Source organism: Encephalitozoon intestinalis, chromosome II (assembly GCF_000146465.1).
Source record: "Encephalitozoon intestinalis ATCC 50506 chromosome II, complete sequence".
NCBI classification, from domain to species: Eukaryota; Fungi; Microsporidia; family Unikaryonidae; genus Encephalitozoon; species Encephalitozoon intestinalis.
Genome location: NC_014416.1, coordinates 23,511 through 40,667, shown reverse-complemented (window position 1 = coordinate 40,667; position 17,157 = coordinate 23,511). Strand labels below are relative to the sequence as shown.

At 39.5% G+C, this 17,157-nt stretch overlaps 18 protein-coding genes across 18 annotated transcripts; 8 read left to right on the top strand and 10 right to left on the bottom strand.

Moving 5' to 3' along the window:
• Nucleotides 1-68: 68 nt before the first annotated feature.
• Eint_020380 (transcription initiation factor IIA subunit gamma) lies at nucleotides 69-410 on the bottom strand (the record flags this gene model as incomplete). Its single annotated transcript, XM_003072353.1, has 1 exon — nucleotides 69-410. The coding sequence occupies one exon, from the start codon at nucleotides 408-410 to the stop codon at nucleotides 69-71; it is 342 nt and encodes a 113-aa protein (XP_003072399.1).
• Nucleotides 411-434: 24 nt separating this feature from the next.
• On the bottom strand, nucleotides 435-974 carry Eint_020370 (glutathione peroxidase; the record flags this gene model as incomplete). The annotated part of the gene is made up of 1 exon (XM_003072352.1): nucleotides 435-974. The coding sequence occupies one exon, from the start codon at nucleotides 972-974 to the stop codon at nucleotides 435-437; it is 540 nt and encodes a 179-aa protein (XP_003072398.1).
• A 33-nt stretch (nucleotides 975-1,007) lies between these two features.
• On the bottom strand, nucleotides 1,008-2,489 carry Eint_020360 (Sec1-like syntaxin-binding protein; the record flags this gene model as incomplete). Its single annotated transcript, XM_003072351.2, has 1 exon — nucleotides 1,008-2,489. One exon carries the CDS (start codon nucleotides 2,487-2,489, stop codon nucleotides 1,008-1,010), a length of 1,482 nt encoding a protein of 493 aa, XP_003072397.2.
• A 61-nt stretch (nucleotides 2,490-2,550) lies between these two features.
• Nucleotides 2,551-2,739, bottom strand: Eint_020355 (uncharacterized protein; the record flags this gene model as incomplete). Its single annotated transcript, XM_009163557.1, has 1 exon — nucleotides 2,551-2,739. The coding sequence occupies one exon, from the start codon at nucleotides 2,737-2,739 to the stop codon at nucleotides 2,551-2,553; it is 189 nt and encodes a 62-aa protein (XP_009161821.1).
• A 67-nt stretch (nucleotides 2,740-2,806) lies between these two features.
• On the bottom strand, nucleotides 2,807-3,358 carry Eint_020350 (uncharacterized protein; the record flags this gene model as incomplete). The annotated part of the gene is made up of 1 exon (XM_003072350.1): nucleotides 2,807-3,358. One exon carries the CDS (start codon nucleotides 3,356-3,358, stop codon nucleotides 2,807-2,809), a length of 552 nt encoding a protein of 183 aa, XP_003072396.1.
• Nucleotides 3,359-3,388: 30 nt separating this feature from the next.
• Nucleotides 3,389-4,027, bottom strand: Eint_020340 (Rho Ras-like GTP-binding protein; the record flags this gene model as incomplete). Its single annotated transcript, XM_003072349.1, has 1 exon — nucleotides 3,389-4,027. The coding sequence occupies one exon, from the start codon at nucleotides 4,025-4,027 to the stop codon at nucleotides 3,389-3,391; it is 639 nt and encodes a 212-aa protein (XP_003072395.1).
• Nucleotides 4,028-4,100: 73 nt separating this feature from the next.
• On the top strand, nucleotides 4,101-4,715 carry Eint_020330 (uncharacterized protein; the record flags this gene model as incomplete). The annotated part of the gene is made up of 1 exon (XM_003072348.1): nucleotides 4,101-4,715. The coding sequence occupies one exon, from the start codon at nucleotides 4,101-4,103 to the stop codon at nucleotides 4,713-4,715; it is 615 nt and encodes a 204-aa protein (XP_003072394.1).
• A 99-nt stretch (nucleotides 4,716-4,814) lies between these two features.
• Nucleotides 4,815-6,395, top strand: Eint_020320 (M2 dsRNA satellite propagation-like protein; the record flags this gene model as incomplete). Its single annotated transcript, XM_003072347.1, has 1 exon — nucleotides 4,815-6,395. The coding sequence occupies one exon, from the start codon at nucleotides 4,815-4,817 to the stop codon at nucleotides 6,393-6,395; it is 1,581 nt and encodes a 526-aa protein (XP_003072393.1).
• Nucleotides 6,396-6,477: 82 nt separating this feature from the next.
• Eint_020310 (uncharacterized protein) lies at nucleotides 6,478-7,200 on the top strand (the record flags this gene model as incomplete). Its single annotated transcript, XM_003072346.1, has 1 exon — nucleotides 6,478-7,200. One exon carries the CDS (start codon nucleotides 6,478-6,480, stop codon nucleotides 7,198-7,200), a length of 723 nt encoding a protein of 240 aa, XP_003072392.1.
• A 24-nt stretch (nucleotides 7,201-7,224) lies between these two features.
• Nucleotides 7,225-8,247, bottom strand: Eint_020300 (uncharacterized protein; the record flags this gene model as incomplete). Its single annotated transcript, XM_003072345.1, has 1 exon — nucleotides 7,225-8,247. One exon carries the CDS (start codon nucleotides 8,245-8,247, stop codon nucleotides 7,225-7,227), a length of 1,023 nt encoding a protein of 340 aa, XP_003072391.1.
• Nucleotides 8,248-8,317: 70 nt separating this feature from the next.
• Eint_020290 (transcription factor) lies at nucleotides 8,318-9,145 on the top strand (the record flags this gene model as incomplete). Its single annotated transcript, XM_003072344.1, has 1 exon — nucleotides 8,318-9,145. The coding sequence occupies one exon, from the start codon at nucleotides 8,318-8,320 to the stop codon at nucleotides 9,143-9,145; it is 828 nt and encodes a 275-aa protein (XP_003072390.1).
• Nucleotides 9,146-9,263: 118 nt separating this feature from the next.
• Nucleotides 9,264-9,521, top strand: Eint_020275 (uncharacterized protein; the record flags this gene model as incomplete). The annotated part of the gene is made up of 1 exon (XM_009163556.1): nucleotides 9,264-9,521. One exon carries the CDS (start codon nucleotides 9,264-9,266, stop codon nucleotides 9,519-9,521), a length of 258 nt encoding a protein of 85 aa, XP_009161820.1.
• A 39-nt stretch (nucleotides 9,522-9,560) lies between these two features.
• Eint_020270 (uncharacterized protein) lies at nucleotides 9,561-10,403 on the bottom strand (the record flags this gene model as incomplete). The annotated part of the gene is made up of 1 exon (XM_003072342.1): nucleotides 9,561-10,403. The coding sequence occupies one exon, from the start codon at nucleotides 10,401-10,403 to the stop codon at nucleotides 9,561-9,563; it is 843 nt and encodes a 280-aa protein (XP_003072388.1).
• A 69-nt stretch (nucleotides 10,404-10,472) lies between these two features.
• On the bottom strand, nucleotides 10,473-11,093 carry Eint_020260 (20S proteasome subunit; the record flags this gene model as incomplete). Its single annotated transcript, XM_003072341.1, has 1 exon — nucleotides 10,473-11,093. The coding sequence occupies one exon, from the start codon at nucleotides 11,091-11,093 to the stop codon at nucleotides 10,473-10,475; it is 621 nt and encodes a 206-aa protein (XP_003072387.1).
• A 63-nt stretch (nucleotides 11,094-11,156) lies between these two features.
• Eint_020250 (P-ATPase-V) lies at nucleotides 11,157-14,075 on the top strand (the record flags this gene model as incomplete). Its single annotated transcript, XM_003072340.1, has 1 exon — nucleotides 11,157-14,075. The coding sequence occupies one exon, from the start codon at nucleotides 11,157-11,159 to the stop codon at nucleotides 14,073-14,075; it is 2,919 nt and encodes a 972-aa protein (XP_003072386.1).
• Nucleotides 14,076-14,165: 90 nt separating this feature from the next.
• On the top strand, nucleotides 14,166-15,671 carry Eint_020240 (uncharacterized protein; the record flags this gene model as incomplete). Its single annotated transcript, XM_003072339.1, has 1 exon — nucleotides 14,166-15,671. One exon carries the CDS (start codon nucleotides 14,166-14,168, stop codon nucleotides 15,669-15,671), a length of 1,506 nt encoding a protein of 501 aa, XP_003072385.1.
• A 44-nt stretch (nucleotides 15,672-15,715) lies between these two features.
• On the bottom strand, nucleotides 15,716-16,030 carry Eint_020230 (U1-like Zn-finger-containing protein; the record flags this gene model as incomplete). The annotated part of the gene is made up of 1 exon (XM_003072338.1): nucleotides 15,716-16,030. The coding sequence occupies one exon, from the start codon at nucleotides 16,028-16,030 to the stop codon at nucleotides 15,716-15,718; it is 315 nt and encodes a 104-aa protein (XP_003072384.1).
• A 72-nt stretch (nucleotides 16,031-16,102) lies between these two features.
• Nucleotides 16,103-17,110, top strand: Eint_020220 (DnaJ-like N-terminal domain-containing protein; the record flags this gene model as incomplete). Its single annotated transcript, XM_003072337.1, has 1 exon — nucleotides 16,103-17,110. One exon carries the CDS (start codon nucleotides 16,103-16,105, stop codon nucleotides 17,108-17,110), a length of 1,008 nt encoding a protein of 335 aa, XP_003072383.1.
• Nucleotides 17,111-17,157: the final 47 nt, after the last annotated feature.

Genomic DNA, 17,157 nt, shown 5'->3' with positions numbered 1-17,157 from the left:
CCATTCAAATGGTAACATTACAAGGTATCGTCAAATTTAACATTTATTTGGAAATAGCTACACGGCACTCATCCTCTCCTTCTCCTTCTTCTTCCCGCATCCATATTGATGTCTGCATCACATGCAACAATATTAACATCTCCTCCGCTGAAGTACTCGTTGTTCAGAGACATCACAAAGTCCTTTGTCTGGAACCTCCACACCCCATCAACGTGGTTGTAGAAGTCCACCTTTCCCTTAAAACTCATGGAGTTTGTCACCGACTTATTGAATACCACAGGCACACTCAAATCAAATGCTTCAAGGATATACTTTCCTTGATTCGGACTGAGCATGTTAGAATTCACCTTCTCGTCTATTATCTTTTCTAAGGCTTTTCCAACCATTAGTTGTCTGTAGAACTCATACATCAATGGGTACAGTAATTTTTTTATTTATCCCATCAGAGGACTCTGCTCCTCTCCCTCATCTCCAATGATGTTTAAAAGGCATTCTTCGTCTTCTTTAATAATATTACTTGGTCCAAACCTCTTGACAACATGCCCCGAACGGTCAACCAGAAATTTGGTGAAGTTCCACTTAATGAAGTTCCCAAATGTCCCCTTCCCATTCTTGGTACTGGTGAGGTGTTTGAATACTGGATGAGCATTTTCTCCAAAGACCTCAACCTTATCCATGACTTCAAACTTGTCGGAATACTTCTCAGATACCTCCCTGTGTATCCTTTCAATAGGCTTCGGCTCCTGCCCTAGATACTGGTTACAAGGAAACAAAAGAATTCTCAGATTCTTTTTATAGAATTTCTCGAGAAGGCCTACAAAGCTCTTGTAGTTTCCTTCGGCAAGCTTACAGGAGGACGCAACATTGACAATTATTAAAACACATCCTCTAAATACCGAAAAGTTAACTTCTTCGCCATTCCATCCACGGGCACTCAAGTTATAAAAGGTTTGGGATTCTAAGTTCTGGTCCATATGGGACCCCTAGTCCTCGGAATATATAAAACTTTAACTCTTTGACATGCATTTCGACTTCAGATACTCCACATAGGACTTAGGTGTTATTATGTCTTCAGAGCCCACAATAATCTCAACTCCAAGGCTCTCGCTAATTTCATAGGCAACTCTTATCTCTTCAAATGTTATCCCTCCGGTTATGTAGACGCAGTATAGCTTTTGGTAGGAGATATCCTTTTTCACCGATAAGAGATGAGTCTTCCTTAAAGACTTCAGATGCGACCTGCTACTTGTCAATCTATTTATTTGGAGATGCCCTTTCTGTTTCCCTATAAAACTCCTCAGGACATTACCAAGCACAGGTTCGTATCGACTGACTTCATACTTGTGGTTTCCTGAACCACGGAGAGGTACAAAACTCTCGTGGTTTTCAAAAGAAATTTCAATCTCAGAGTCTTCAAACCCCATTCCTTTAAGAAGATTTACCTCGTTGTCTTGCAATTGATACCCATTCGCTTTGAGCAGTAGTAGGATTCGAATCTTGTCAGACCTTTCTATCCCACTACTCCGAAGATACTCAAACACATCCTCAACTTTCATTTTCCATTTACTTCCTGACTTGTCGTATCCTGTAGCAAGTAGTTGCTCGATTTCGTTGAACCTGGAAAGATAATCAAATTGATCATAGCATTTTTGTGCCAGTCCAAGAATCTTACTTAAGCTCTCCTTGGTCTTTGCTGCTGCTGGCGCCTCGAGAACCATCTTCATCAGATCCTTGTTATCAACCTTTGTATCCAGTCTTTGGGCTACTTTCGATAGTATTTGTGCTTGGTTTCTTAAAATGGAGTTTACTTCTCCAAGATGTGCATTCTTGACACTTTCCCATACTTTGTCCCTCATGTATTTCTTTTCAAACTCCTCCATGTTTTCCACAGAGAGGTCTTCAAGTAAGGTTCGGAAGGTGAAAAAATGAAGGAACGGCGTGAAAAGATCAATACTCCTGTCCAGTATAATCAGCTCTCCTTTCCTTTCTTCACTCCCCATTGTCTTCTCAACAATCTCTGCAAGACCTCTACACACAGACCCTGAGTAACTTACATTAAACACCGTATTCAAAGTCTTGGCTACAGAATACAATTGCTTTGCCGTAGCCTTGAAAACCCTCTGCTCAAAAGGAAGAAAGTCCACATCTACCTTCTTCACCTTGATGGGCGGCTGAAGACCCTCACATTCCTCCAATGCACAGACAGCATACGATGGATATAACCTGTTTTCAAAATCCCTGTTTATCATCTTTACAATACTTTCTTCTCCTCTTACAAAATATATCACAGGAAAATCCACTCTTTCCCTCTGCTCCTCGATTCTCTGAGAAGTCACTATGTTGTGGCTGATAAACTCAGACTTCACAAAAAAATTCTTTAGAATGCTAGCTCCATAACTATCATATACAAGAACACTCCACTCAGCGTCGGGATAAACCTCAAAGACATCTTCAATTATCTTCTTCTTCAGCAGATCCAAAATATCCATTTTAAGGACTATACATTCAAGCATGTTTAATTTCACTTACATAACTTTGTTCTTATGCAGGTCATTCCGAAGCCTCTTTGTTCCTCATTATCTCTTTCATTTTTATTCCGTGTCTGCTTTCTGCAACTTCTAGAAACGATAATCTTTTGAACGACATCATATCAACAACAATCGATAGACACAAGAGAACAGCAATAAAAACACCGATAAATCCAAATGCAGAGGCAGACGCTCGATTTTTCGACTCCATCAAAGATGTGTACAGAACTCTTAAAAAACTGAAGTAAAACATTGATGTTACAGACACTTCAACCCAATCATTGAAGTGTACCATCATTCTTACGGCATACTCTTTGTTTATGAGGACCTATGGTTCCTTCCTTTGCCTCACAGCTTCTTGAAAGTGTTTTCTCTTTCTTGTCCAAAAGAGCTTTCTTCTTTAAGCCCTTTCTGCTCTTGCACTCAGACATCCTGGCACTTGCCATCTTCAGAATCTCCTCGTCTTTTCCTTCGCAAGGTCCAGAAAGCTCCCCATACTTGAAAACACTAATCTTTCCAAAAACAAGCTCATTATATCTTTCATAGCATTGCTGCCCGCTCCTCCCCATCGTCTGTCCAATCAAACTCCACTGTGGAAGAAATGTCTTCGCCATCAAAATAAGCTTTTCATCTTCTTCCGAACTCCATACCAAATCATTCACTAAAGGACTGACATATTCCAGCCATCTTAATCTGCACTGGGATGGAGTCTTTGAAGGAAGCATAGAAGACACCTTGGACCACTTGTTTATCCCATATTTCATCACCCCAGCCTTGAGAACTTCATCCTCTGTTCTTGTCCAGTTTGCATCAACTTTCTCTAGCTTCATTCACAAGGAGATACAAACTTCCAATAAAAATCAATTTATTTTCCGGCAGCAAAGAAAATTCCACAGAGAAGTAAGTATCCTTCCCATGAAGGACTTGTTTTCTCTCAGATATACTTTCAAAGCATAGCTTGAAATCTTCTCAAATATCTCGTCGATCCCAATGTTGTTCTTTGCAGAACATTCAAAGTATCCTAATGCTCCGATGCTCTGAGAAAGCTCCAGTCCCTCAGAGGTAGTTATTGGGGAATTTCCATTCCTAGCAAGCTCCTCAAGCCTCTTACTATCTTCTCTTAGATCGACCTTTGCTCCAACAAGAAAGTATTTTGCTTGTGGTGCCTTTTCTTTCACCTGCCCAATGAGGCTATTCTTAACTTCAGCATAAGAAGATCGATCGTCAATGGCATACACTATCATAATGTAATCCGCTGAAGGTAAAGCAAGATGCCGGAACCGGGCATATTCATCCTGTCCTGCTGTGTCCCAGAGTCTTAACTCAACCACATTATTCTTGTGCTTATATGTGTTACTAACCGAGTTGAACACCGTAGGGCTTATCTCCGTTCCAAAGGTTCTTTTCACATGTCTGGTGAGGATGCTTGTCTTCCCACATGTTGCAGAACCTATGATAGTCAGTTGTTTGGATACATCTGCAGTGGCTCCTTCCACCATCTTGGGGTTTGTTTTCTTACTCACATAACACCTAGCCAGGATATCCATATAGAATATCACTTAATTTAACATCATGTACACAACCATAGTAGAGAGTGTACAGAAGACTTCTTCATTCTTCAGGTTGTTATTTTCTCCCTCCCAAGCAGAAATGAAAATCTTTAAGCCCAACAAGAAAGGCTTTTTTGAATGCCTAGCAGCTGCGGTAGTCTACATGCTCCAGAGCTCTAATCCAGACTCTCTGTCCATTGCTGAAGTAGACATCTCCGGAAAACCACATAAGTGTGTTTTTATAGATCATGGAAGCTTTGGAAGGCTCAGCAAGGGAAATTGGGTAGTTATTGTGGATGTTAGGGGTGACGGTTTCTATTCCCACGTAGCAAGAAAAATATCTAATCTGTGCGATGTTGCTGTATTACGTGTGAGCTCTTGGAAAGATGCAGTAGTAGCAGTAAAGCTTCCCTTAAATATTCCAAAAGAAACCATCTATCTAAAACATTCCATGAATAGATATATCTCAGGAAGAGAGGTGGCGATAGACAATGCCGTGGATATATATCTTCTTAGCAAACTTCTTTGGATGAGAAAGCACATCAGAAAGATAATTTTGTCTAGGTTTTGCATGTATATGAGCTTTGTAGAGATAATGTTCTTTGTTATTGGAAAACTTCTCTCTTTGGGTTGGTAGACCTTCCAGTTCTGTGTGTCCATTAAATATTATTAATTGGTGTAGCTTTATGCTGAGTATTTCCTGATTTCTTCTTTCTGAATCGTAGAAACCCCAAAGATGCCGATAAGAGGTCTAGAAGAGGTAAGAAAGCACCCCGGACAGAATTTTTTTCTAAAAGTCCCGCAAAAGGCATTCAAGAAAATGAGAATATGCATTGACGGAAATTGGTTTCTCCGAAAGTACGTCGATGTACCGAGCATTTGCAAGGGCTTGGTGCTTGGAACCGAAGATGCCATTAAGGAACCTTTGTTAAGACTTTTGGAGTTCAGAGACGAAAACGAAGTGGACTTAATATGGGTTTGGGATGGAATGGGGTTTAATAGGCAGCAAGGAGCTTTATCTGGAAACTCTGATGCTCTGTTGAATGAAGGCCTGAGGGAGTACAAACAAGAGAACTATAGAAAGGCAGGAAAGCTTTGGAGAAATTTTATCACACAAAAGAACGAGATGGATATAGCTAATAAAATACTTGAGGAGAATGGGGTAGTGGTTATCACTGCACCTTATTCTGCAACAGCCCAATGTGCATATTTTATGAGTGCCGAGGCATGCTCATATGTGTTTGGAAAGTCGGATGTCCTTCTATTTGATGGTGTTGACAAGATTATACTCGACATGTCGGATGGATCTGGAAAGCCATGTCTGGATGTATTCCATAAGAGCCGATTCCTCGAATTTTTTAACCTCAGCCCAAAGATGTTTGCAGCGCTTGGTCTTCTTCTCGGATGCGACTTTTGCCCGACTATGCCAAAGTGTGCTACCGACTTTAGCTTCAATGCAGTCTTTAGTTTGATAAAGGAGTCGGATGACCTTCTGAAGATGATCAAAAACACTTGTGATGAAGGAAGTGGGAAGAAATACACAGACCAGTTTCTCCGAGGTCTTATGCTAGTGACATATCTTCCGGTGATGAAGATCTTGGGATGCGTGCAACCCTACTCAGAGGATCATGTTCCACGGAATCTGGAGAAACTTGTAGGAGCAAAGCTTGCGCCTGGGTTCTATGAGTCTTTGTTCATGAACAGGATTTCTAGAGACATACTACAAATTATGGGAAAGATAAAGAACGTAGATAAGGATCCTCAATTTATAAAGCTGGTAGAATCTTCATTATCAAGAGTGAGAAACGAAGGCCAGAAAGAAAAGGAATCCGGAAAAGGATTAGGTTCAGAAGAATCCTTTGGTCATGTTATACATCCCGACATGACTTTAACAAAGGATATTGACCCATCTGTTGGAATTCTTTTATTGATGTCAATTGAAGTGGGAGAGTTGGAAGCACCCTTCGTTCCGAAGATATTGTGTTTCCATAGACAAGTGTCCAACGAAGAGAAACTAAACATCAACGGCCCAACATTGAGGTATTATGTTAGTGCAATCAGGCTGTTGAACTGCGCCAAAGAGATAAAGGAAGTGTACGAAGTGGTTTTGAATAAGAATCTTTCGGAATTGTTTTCCCAAGGCTTGTCCCTTTTTAGTGCTTCCTTCCACGAGGAATTTGGGTTTTCTGGAGATGTTGGGGAAAGTAACTACAAATTTCTTTTGAATGTTCGAGATTTTTTGAGGGCGAACGAGAGGCTTTTCTCTATGATTCCTGATATAGTTAAGGAGATTGAATCCACACTTAATGAGAAATAAACTTAATATCTATATGGTAGCGTGAGACATCCAGTTTTGGGGATGTACCTTCAAGATTTGTGGATATCTTAGTCCCTGGATTATGAACATAAAGGAACTTATTGTTAGGGTACTTGAAAACAGAGACATAGAAGCGGTTGGGGAAATGCAATATACAGAAGGGGATGGAGAAGACCTCCATGAGCTATCTACATCAGATCTGTTGAACTGCACCTCTCCTTATATTAGGGGAGTTGTAAATGATAAGGTGGGGAATAAATATGAGGGACTGAAACTTTTTAAGGAGTATTGCGAGGACTGTGAATATCTGAAGCTTGTTGAGGAAGAAACTATAGAGCTGTGTAGGACAAGCGGGAGAGACAATAAAATAAAGCTGTGGCGAAAGATCCGAGAGTTTAGATATGACTTCATAGACTGGGAAGATAGAGAGTGGATCATGAGACTGTTGGAATACTTCTACATTATGTCAATGAAGAATATTGAGCATCTCAACAGAGAAATCATGCTCCTTCAAGAAAAGAAGGATAAGGAATCTTACAAAAAGAAGGGAATCGAATGTATAAAAGTTGATTCTCAAGGAAGAATTTCAGACTTTTTAGCTAGAAGAAACAGTCCTACGATGACACTTGATGAGTTTGCAGAAAAGATAATGCTGGGGATGGAAAAAGGACCTTCCACTTCTAGTCGAGAGGAAGAGCCCGAAGACTCCTCAAGCAACAATCTCTCGAGAGAAGAGCTTTTGAAGAGAGATGAAGAAAGAGATGAGAAGGAAATAAACCGAGGAAACACAACGAGAATGGGATAGTTTAATTGATTTATAAACAAGACCCTATACGAAACTAACGTTGTATTTTCCTTTTTGGTTGTCAATGGATATATGGCCTGTAAATATAAACCTGCTTCCTCCTCTTGTTATTTCCTTGATCTTCCCAAGATTAAAAAGCTCCCTTAGATACTTATCTTGCAAAATGCCATCCAAGGAGATTCCTCCCACAATCAATTCCTCGTGAAGAATATTAGGTGAGGTTGAGATGATTTTGTATGGAAATAAGCGGTGGATTAATTCTGGATATTCCTTGATTGACGGAGCTATAGCAAGGATATTTTCCCTTTCCAAATAGCTGATAATGCTCTTTACATAGGCATCGCAGAAGGAGGATGTTTTCATTCCAAAAAAGATCGAGCTCATGAATTTTACAAAGTGAACTTTCAAGTCTTCCAGAAACTCGTTCCTGTGGTTGAATATTGATTTCATTATGGTGAAACCTTCTGAATGGTTGATGAAAAGTTCGAAAGGGTTTACCTTACGAATTTTGACTATCATGTCTTTGGCAGCCATTTCTATATTCCCTATTCGATCAAAAGCCCTCAAGCATTCCTGGGAAATCTTCACCATTTGGTCGATTTCATCTTTGTCTGGACCAAGATTAAAACCCTTTATATACATAAAAGAATGAAGGTTCTGCTTCACAAATATCCTGTGGATTGGAATATCTTTGATTTCTATAAAGAAGTATCGAGCTTCAGTTTCAAGATAAGGAATGTCCTCCAAAGAAATATGTTTTGGAATCCCATATTTCCCGATTAAATAGAGATCTGAAAGAGGATTAGTGTTCCCAAGATATTTTAAAAGCTTGCTATCTCTTTGGACGACTATGTAGTTTCCTTCTGCAATTTTAGTAAAAAGTTTTGTATACACCTTCTGGTCGATTATTGACTTTCTTACTTCTATTTTGTCTTGTAAGTTCCTAAGAGAGGACCTTTTCTCATGGATTGCCGAAATGGCTGTGAGTATAATAGTATTTAGCACATGTAGACAGATATAGGTCTTCTTTTTTGCTAGAAGTACCATTTTCGAGGGTAGGAAGGTATACTTGAGCCAATATTTGCTGAAGAATTACGTACTCAAGCAGGATACCCCAATGAGAGATGGATACAAGTCATCTGGACATGTGAATTTCGATAGGGAAGAGCTTTATGAGTCCGAAGAAGATAGGAAAGCACTTCTTGAGATGCCTGAAACAAAAAGAGAAGAGATACTTTACAGGAGGCATGTGGAGCTGCAGAAATTCAAAGAAAAGAAGGAGTTGGAAGAGAAAACACAAGGGTTGAAAAGGAAGGTGCCTTCTGCAGATAAGAAGAGTACTTCTGATATAGATGACTTTTCAGAATTTTCCTTATGCATAGTGAATAGGGATATGATTGCAAGGAATGTGTTCAAGCCATTTTTCGACGAGTTTGTTGGACATTTCACAAGAGCAAGAATTAATGGACTGTATCTTGTTGTCAAGATAGTTGGGGTAAGTAAAGGAGAAGTTTACAGCCTCCGGATTGACAGAAAAGAAGTTAAAACAAACAGATACTTGGAGATATCTACAGGGACCAGAACATACAAGAACTTTAGAATAGAGAACATAAGCAATTCTCCTCTACTCAGAGAGGAGTACGAAGATGTGTGGAGATCCTTCAAGATTGGGCCGATGTCTAAGGTTAAAGAGGGATACGAAAAACTTGTGAAGACAATGAATAGGGCGTTGAGTGATGAGGAAATAAGCAAGATGGTTACCTGCAAAGACGAAGTGTATCCAAAGAGAAGAGGTGTTACACACCTTAAGATAGAATTAATCCAGAAGAGAGATAGAGCCATAGAAGTTAAAGACAAGAAGATGGCGATAGAGTATCAGAAGATGATTGAAGAGATTGAGGACAGAGAAAGAACTCGAGAGGAGGATGTAAATGAAAGGCACTAAGAAATTTTTGAATAAAGTGTTTTTGGAGTGTAAATTCAGGCATGATTTTGTGTTGTAGGTATGAATTTTCTGGAAAGTTTGAAAAATTTACTTTAGAAAAAGACAGATCCCCTAAAATATGTGTCCAGCAAGACAAAAGAAGGCAGCCGAAAAATCTAAGAAGGAGCTTGAAAGCGAGGAAGAAACCACTTCAACCACAGATGTCTCGGATTACACCGATGAGGACACCGACGGCTCCAGCGATTCCGGGATTGGTTCTGATGATAGTTCCGATGAAGATTCTGGATACTCCAGTGTTGACGATGACATGTCTGAAGATGATGACGATACTGATGACCTGGATGAGGACAGCGGTGTCGATGAGGAGTCCAGCTAGGAATAAAGTATTATTAAAGACAGCTACTCTACTTTTATTCTAGAGCTGGTGGGAACAACCAGAAGCCTTTTCCTGGTCCTTATTTTTGTAAGGCTCTTTCATTAACATTATCCATCTCCTTTCAAAGATAAATAAACATGTGAATGCAAGGTACGACCAATTGAGGAAGTTGGGGTTCCCTATGCCATAGATCCTGAACAGGAGTTGTACATAATTTTCCAGAACGAAAATGAGTGTGTAAAAGTGGAACAATGGGGATTCTGCCATGTACAAGAGATAACTCTTGTAGTTAGATGGCTTGAATAGTAAAATAATCTCCATCTTCTGTTCTTCAGGAACAATGCTGAAGAGATAAATCATCAGGACATAGAACATATCATAGAAATACCTACTGTACTGTGAAAAAATGTTCAGATGGAAAAACCAGGTGATACTTAATGAAGGCTTGTGTGCATTTTCGTAATCCTTTTTGTATGCCGGATAGAGATAAGACAAGACATACAGGTTCGAGGCGGTAAGAATAGGGACATAGAATATACTTAGATTCGCCAGGAAGAAGCCTGCAATATCTCTATAGCCCTTCTCCAACATCACAAGAAGAAGGTTTTCCATTGATATTGCATCTGCTGGAAGAAGGGAAGAGTATATGAAGTACTTTTCCGAATTTATCAGCCTTGAGACTATAAAGTCACATACTCCTGAAACGTAAACAAAATACTTCCTTGGTACTACTTGATATACCGTTGGGATGGGAGAAGGCTTTAGAAACTCCTGCTGGTAGCATGATTCTGGGTCATAGTAGTTGTAACAGAGCGATGGGACGTCATAAGATCTAAAGATGAAAATAAGTGCATACATTAGAATCCTCCCAAGCCTAGGCATCTTAGTTAAAAAGGGCCCCCGAAAATCCAATATTTACAACGATTATAAAAACAGAGCTTCAATTCCAAACTAATCACATCTTCCTTTAATCGGTCTCTTAGTAACCTTGTTCCTGCTTATGATATAACAATCTGCACCCCATCCCGACAGAGCGTCTCTGTCAATTGAATTGAGGAATGCCTGAGTACATGTTACAAACAGGTTTTCCTCGTCCATACCCGGCCTGTAGAGAGCCTCACAAATTCCCATAAGATTCTCTTCAGAAGTTCCGGCTGCTACAAAGTCTCGAGGAGATGTTATAGATCCGATACTATCCATCCCCGAGATGTACGGCTTACCATCGCTTCTCAGCCCTGCAACTATTGGAGAGGTGATGTATGGTGCTTCTCTTTTTGAATACAAAAGAAATGAAATCATACTTGTAAGCTCTTCAGGCTCCATCTCTCTTTGCTCCTCCAATTTGAATAAGTTGTAATTCTTTCTTATGCTTCTGAGAAGAACCTGTGTGTCTGGGACAAATACGGGAAGTCCCACATATAACCTTGGGCCTATTTTGTGGATCCGAGTAAAGTCCTTGGAAACTGTTATAGAGCTCATTCCAAGACGTTTGTCGTTCATTATAGCGACAGCCTCGTCACTTGCAATGGCCAGAATTGATCCACCATAGAATGTTTCTATATCAGCAGACATACCAGGGGGATGTTTCAAATAGATTTTGAGTCTTTAGTATATTTTCGAAAATAAGCCCTTGAAATGTACAATATATACAAAGAAAAGCCATTCTACAAGCGAGCGTACGTAGCTCCTCTGTACTTCCTCCCTGTTCTAGCATTGAAAAGCAACTATCCCCAGGTGGTGATTGTGTTTACATTGCTACTCTCTGGAACGATGTTTCTATCGACATTCTGGTCTGACCGAGTTCATATCTTATTTTCAATGGATCTTAACACCGAGGGAGATTATATACAGTACCTAGGTTCCCTGTGTAAACTCAGTGACGGAGCTTTTGAATTTGAAAAGTCTGGATATCTCTTAACTGGTGAAAAGATTGTTAGACTCCGAGCTGATACAAAAAGGCCTTTTGAATATTATGAGAAATGGCAAGAGAGAAAGGAAGAATTTGTTGAATCTGGGCTTCTGAAACATTTCAAAAAGAATAGGTTTGATATTGTACCTCCATCTTTTTTCCAGTTGTTTTTACAGCATGCTGTGTCTCCGCTGTTTGTATTCCAAGTGTTTTCAGGGCTTCTTTGGTGTCTTGACGAGTACGTCTACCAAGCGATATTCAGTCTTGTGATGTTAGTTGTTCTTGAGTCTGGACTTGTTTTTCAAAGAATGGTTACGGCCAGACACTTCAAAAAGATGAGTCATGCCAAGGTTAATGTCGAGGTCTTATATGATAGTAGATCATGCAGAAAGAGCGAAGATAAAACTGTATCATCTGAGGATTTATTTCCTGGGGACGTTATCAGAATCAAATCTACTATGAGTGTCCCCTGCGATCTTCTGCTGGTTAAGGGGTCTTGTGCAGTGAACGAGGCAATGCTTTCTGGAGAATCTGTTCCTCTTGCAAAGGAAGATATTTCCGAAAGAAATCCAAAAGATACATTTGACAGGAGTAAAGATAAAAAACATATCCTGTATGCAGGAACGGAGATAGTGATGATAAAAGACTCTCCTTTAGTGTGTTTTGTACTTCATACGGGGTTTGAAACTGAAAAAGGTGGGCTTGTAAGGAAAATGATGTGTACAGAAGAGGTGACTGTGAACGACAGAGAAGCATTTATTTTTATATTTGCCCTCCTCGTGTTTGCAATTATTGCGTCATTCTATGCATATAAAGAGGGAAAGAAGATGGGGAAATCCAACTACAAACTACTTTTGGAAGTAATTTTGATTTTAACAAATGTAGTTCCCACAGAACTTCCAATGGAGTTAAGCATGGCAGTCAACAGTTGTGTCCGGGCTCTTATTCAAAAGGGAGTTTATTGTTTGGAGCCCTTTCGAATTCCGTATGCCGGAAAGGTAAATGTGTGCTGCTTCGACAAGACTGGAACATTAACAGAAACAGTTATGGAAGTTGCGGGGATTAAGCATGAGACAGAAAACTCAACTGATGTACTTTCCAGCTGTCATTCTTTGTTATTACTTGAAGGGAAAGTAACGGGTGACCCTCTAGAAACAAGTACTTATGAATACTTAAAAAACAAGAAGTCACTAGGGAGCAAATGCTTTGAGTACCAAGTTCTTAAGACATACTCCTTTTGCTCGGAACTAAAGAGAATGACAGTGGTGGTGGAGAAAGAAGGAAAGAGATTTGTTGGGATGAAGGGAGCTCCCGAAGTTGTCAAGGAGTATCTAAGTTCTGTACCCGACTTCTATGATGACTATAAGGAATATGCAGCCGATGGGTATCGTGTGCTTGCACTTGGGTTCAAGCCTACCAGTAAGCAAGACAAATATGTCCGAAAAGACATGGAATCAGGTTTATCTTTCGCAGGATTTGTCTTGTTTGACTGCAAATTGAAGAAGGATGTAAGAGAAACAATTGAGGCTCTTCATATATCAGGGCATAAAGTGATAATGATAACTGGAGATAATGTGCTAACTGCAAGGAATGTTTCCAAAAAGATCGGGATATCTACAAAAGCTGTAGAAGGAGCAGAAATAGATAAGGTATTAGAAAGTGATGAATTTCCATCCATATCGATTTTTGCTAGGGCCGATCCTATTCACAAAGAGAAGATCATTGAGAAATACAACAAGATGGGAAAGTACACACTGATGTGTGGGGATGGGACAAATGATGTTGGAGCACTAAAGAGTGCCCATGTGGGAATAGCTCTTATGGAAGCACCGGTGATTGTTCGCAAGGAGAAAAAGGAAAAAACCAAGGAGGAGAACATTATGGAAAGTCTTTCAAAAGATATAGGAGAAGAGAAGATCAATCTTGGAGATGCAAGTGTTGCAGCGCCATTTACAGCAAAGACAGGGTCGCTTGATTCTGTTCTTGATATCATAAGACAAGGAAGAAGTGCCTTGGTAACAACCATTCAAATGTACAAGATTCTGGCATTGAATTCCCTTGTCAGTGCATTCTCTTTGAGTGTTTTGGATTGCATGGGTGTTAGATATGGAGATGTGCAGTTGACTGTTTCTGGACTCCTCATTGGATTTGCATTTATGTTCCTGACCCAAAGCCAGCCTCTTAAGGAAATAAGCAAAAAAAGGCCCTTGACAAACATAATCAACTCGTACATCATCTCCTCTGTTGTTCTCCAGGTTATCGTTCATATAGCTTCCTTCTTTATCATGATAAGAAGAATAAGGGATGTAGAGACGCCTGTGTACAACGAAAAGTTTTCTCCTTCATTAATGAACTCTGCTCTATTCTTCCTATCGACAACACAGCAGATATCGACGTTTCTTGTAAACTACATAGGAAGGCCTTTTAGAGAAAGCTTGGTGGAAAACAAAAAGCTACTTGGATGTCTTACTATCTTGCTCCTTTTTATACATCAACTCGTGATGGGGAATAACGACGAACTTCGAGCAAAGATGGAAATTGTTGACATGGGCAATGTAAAGGTATTTGTTTATAGTGTGTTAGTGATGGATATAGTGTTGTGTTACTTGGTGGAAAAAACATGCTTCTACATGTTCATGCTCTAATAAAATACTTTATTGGTCTTTCTGCCAAAATCTTTTTTAAGATTTAAAGAAATCCAAGTCTCATATTGGTTTTATGAATTATAAGGGTTGATGCAAGAAGACGAAGCAAGGGGAGTGCTCTTTATTCTTAATGAGTCCTTGGTGAACGAAGGAGGTTTGTCGGGAGAGCATGAAGAATCCCTCGAGAAGATAATATCACTTACTGATGAGGATCCATCTCTCTTGAGTCTTCTAGATGACTGGAAATTCATTGAAAGGAATTTTCCTTATCTTATAAGAAATTCCAAAGATAGACAGAAAGCATTTGGACTAGCAATAAAGATCTTGCAGCTCCCTAACTCCAGGCTTCCAGTGCTGTTTATGACAAGAAAGGGTGGATTTTTGTTGTCGGAGATTCTGTATGAGTCTATGGAGAGTCCCCAGTATGTTATTTCCTTCTGTTGCGAGGCCATCAAGAAGAGTTCTCTGTTTCCAGGTGTGCTATATGACTGCGGATTCTTTATTCTTCTGAACTCTCTTGTCTCTTCGGAGACCGCAAGATTGTATTCCTTGATATTTGAATACAAGGTATACGAAGCAAGAGGGAAGTATGAAGAGGACAGAGGTGAAGGCATTATGCACGAAATAAAAAGAAGGCATTTTGATTCTGAAGTGGTCTTCAAGGATAAAATGCATTTTACCTTTAGGAAGCCTTCTTCCCTTCACAAAGTAGGGCAGCCAGTTCTTAAGAACATATTTGATGATATTTACAATACTACGTTCTTTGACCTATTGGATTTGGGATTGGATAAGAATTTACATCTCATGAACTATTGCGAATGGGATTATCTCTTCTTGTGCGGGTCATCTGGACTTAAGGAACTAGTGAATAGTGGGAGTTACTTAGCCATCAGGCTGTATAGGAAAATGCTGGAGAGTCTTGGAAAATCCTCGAAGGCGATACTTTATTTAGATAAGATAGAAGACTCGGATCTAATGATTCATGTAGCAAAACTATTGGAATGTAAGGACACCAATATAGTTATGGAATGTGGATTAGTACTATATAATTACTATTATCTCTTTGATTGGAACCTAGACAAGAAGCAGTTCAATGAGAACAAAATAAGAAAAATATTTAGTCTACTCGAGTATAGTTATGTAGATTGCTCATGTTTTCAGGAATGCGCCTATAGCCAGTCAGACTGTTCGGTAGGGGGATTAAGAGAAGATGAATGGATGGGAAAATGTTTCCAAGACTGCAACACCGCAAAGATATTGAGGCTTCTTTCTAACATATATTCTTTTGTCGACAAGAGGTACTTTTATAAGCCTTCATTCCTAGTCTTGATGAAGACGTGGCGCGATGTATTTGAAAGACACCGATGCTGGAACAGTGCCTTTTTTACTACCTTTTTTGAAGATATGGTTTTATTTCTACGTTCTAATTCATATAACATTGCAAGAATTATCTTTCCATTCAAGAGAACAAGGAGAAAAGCTTCAAATGATGTAGATGAAGAAGGTGATAAGGAAAATAGCATCAATCTCTCAATTCTGGAGGGAGATGGAGACATTGGTTGGCTTGAGATTGAAGGCCTAGACGAATTAAAATGATACCGTGGATACAACCAGGTTTTAAAGTAAGATTTGTATAAGGATCATATTAATCCAACAGCCCACTCCGCGTCTTTCTGGGAATGAGGGATTTCTCTCATATCCCTAACTCTTTTTTTGTGTGTCCCCGACCTCCTATGCTCAATAAGGACCTTCTCCGAAATAAAGTGTCTATCACATTCGTAACAGTAGAACCGGCCGTGTCCTGGAAGTTCTGGATCGTAATCTATTTCCTTCTGACCCTCAATCTGTTCTTTTACCTGGTCGATTCCCTTTGGGCCAAATTCCTGAGCTCTTTTTGTTTTCAATCTATTCCTATTCTTTCTCCTTTTGCTTTTCTTCGTATCACTTCTTGGCATCGAGGAGTAAATTTTTTGCAACTAGAAGAGTTGGGAAGGGTCTTTCTTTAATTCTTCCTTCTATCCCCTCAAATGAGTCTCTACGATGTGCTCAAGGTCCCAAAGAATGCTACAAAAGAGAGTGTGGAAAAGTCCTACAGATTTCTTGTAAGAACATATTTTCAGAATAAGAGCGAGATAAGCCCAGACAAGTTTGCAGAGATCAACAAGGCATACACAATATTGAAAGACAGATATAAAAGAGATTTTTATGACATATTTGGCGAGGTGTCGGTGCAGCTTCTTCTCCACAACAAAGACTCATATATTGTAACAAGAATGTTTGATAGACTTAACATATGCTTCTATCTGGTCACATTTGCAATATACCTAGGAACATTATTAGCACTGCCTCCCATGATTGCACATGGAGAGTATAACAGCATAGCCATGTCTCTTCCTTTTGGGGTGTCGGCTATAACTCTAACCATTCCAATGATCCGATCCCTTTCTGCATTGTACTGGATATACGGGATGGGAGCTGAGTTGAAAAGCATGATATTTCGATCTATGGAAATCATTGGAGCAACACTCCATTTGTTCAACTATGCCTCATATGTCGATGGACTCATAAACACTTCTTTTTCAGGGGCTTTGTTCCTAGGAATCGAGGGCTTGTCCACAGTCAATACCATATATTACCATAGCAATAAGTACAAGCTCTTTTTTGAAACAAAGAAGAACATAATGATGGGAAAGTTGATTAGGGCTATATTGTTTGGCCTAGTAATGGTTCCTGCAATTCCTGTCTTTTTAAAGCCATTTCTACTTCTTATGCAAATCCTCTGGGGAATATGCGGGAAGAAATATTCTTTGAAGATCAATGCATGTATGCTACTCTTACCTCTGCTGTATATAGCTACATTATCTCTTGTATTGGCAGGATTCCGTAGTATCTTAATATACCTACCTTTATGGATATTCGGATCCATAATTATGATAGTCCTGGCATTGATAGCTTCAAATATTGTGAATAACATCCCAAAAAGCAAATACGATGTAAGAGAGGCTGAGGCGCTTCCATACTACGACATTCTGTAAGACTTTGGTAAACTCAAGACGGGCGTTTTAATAAATTTACTACTTCA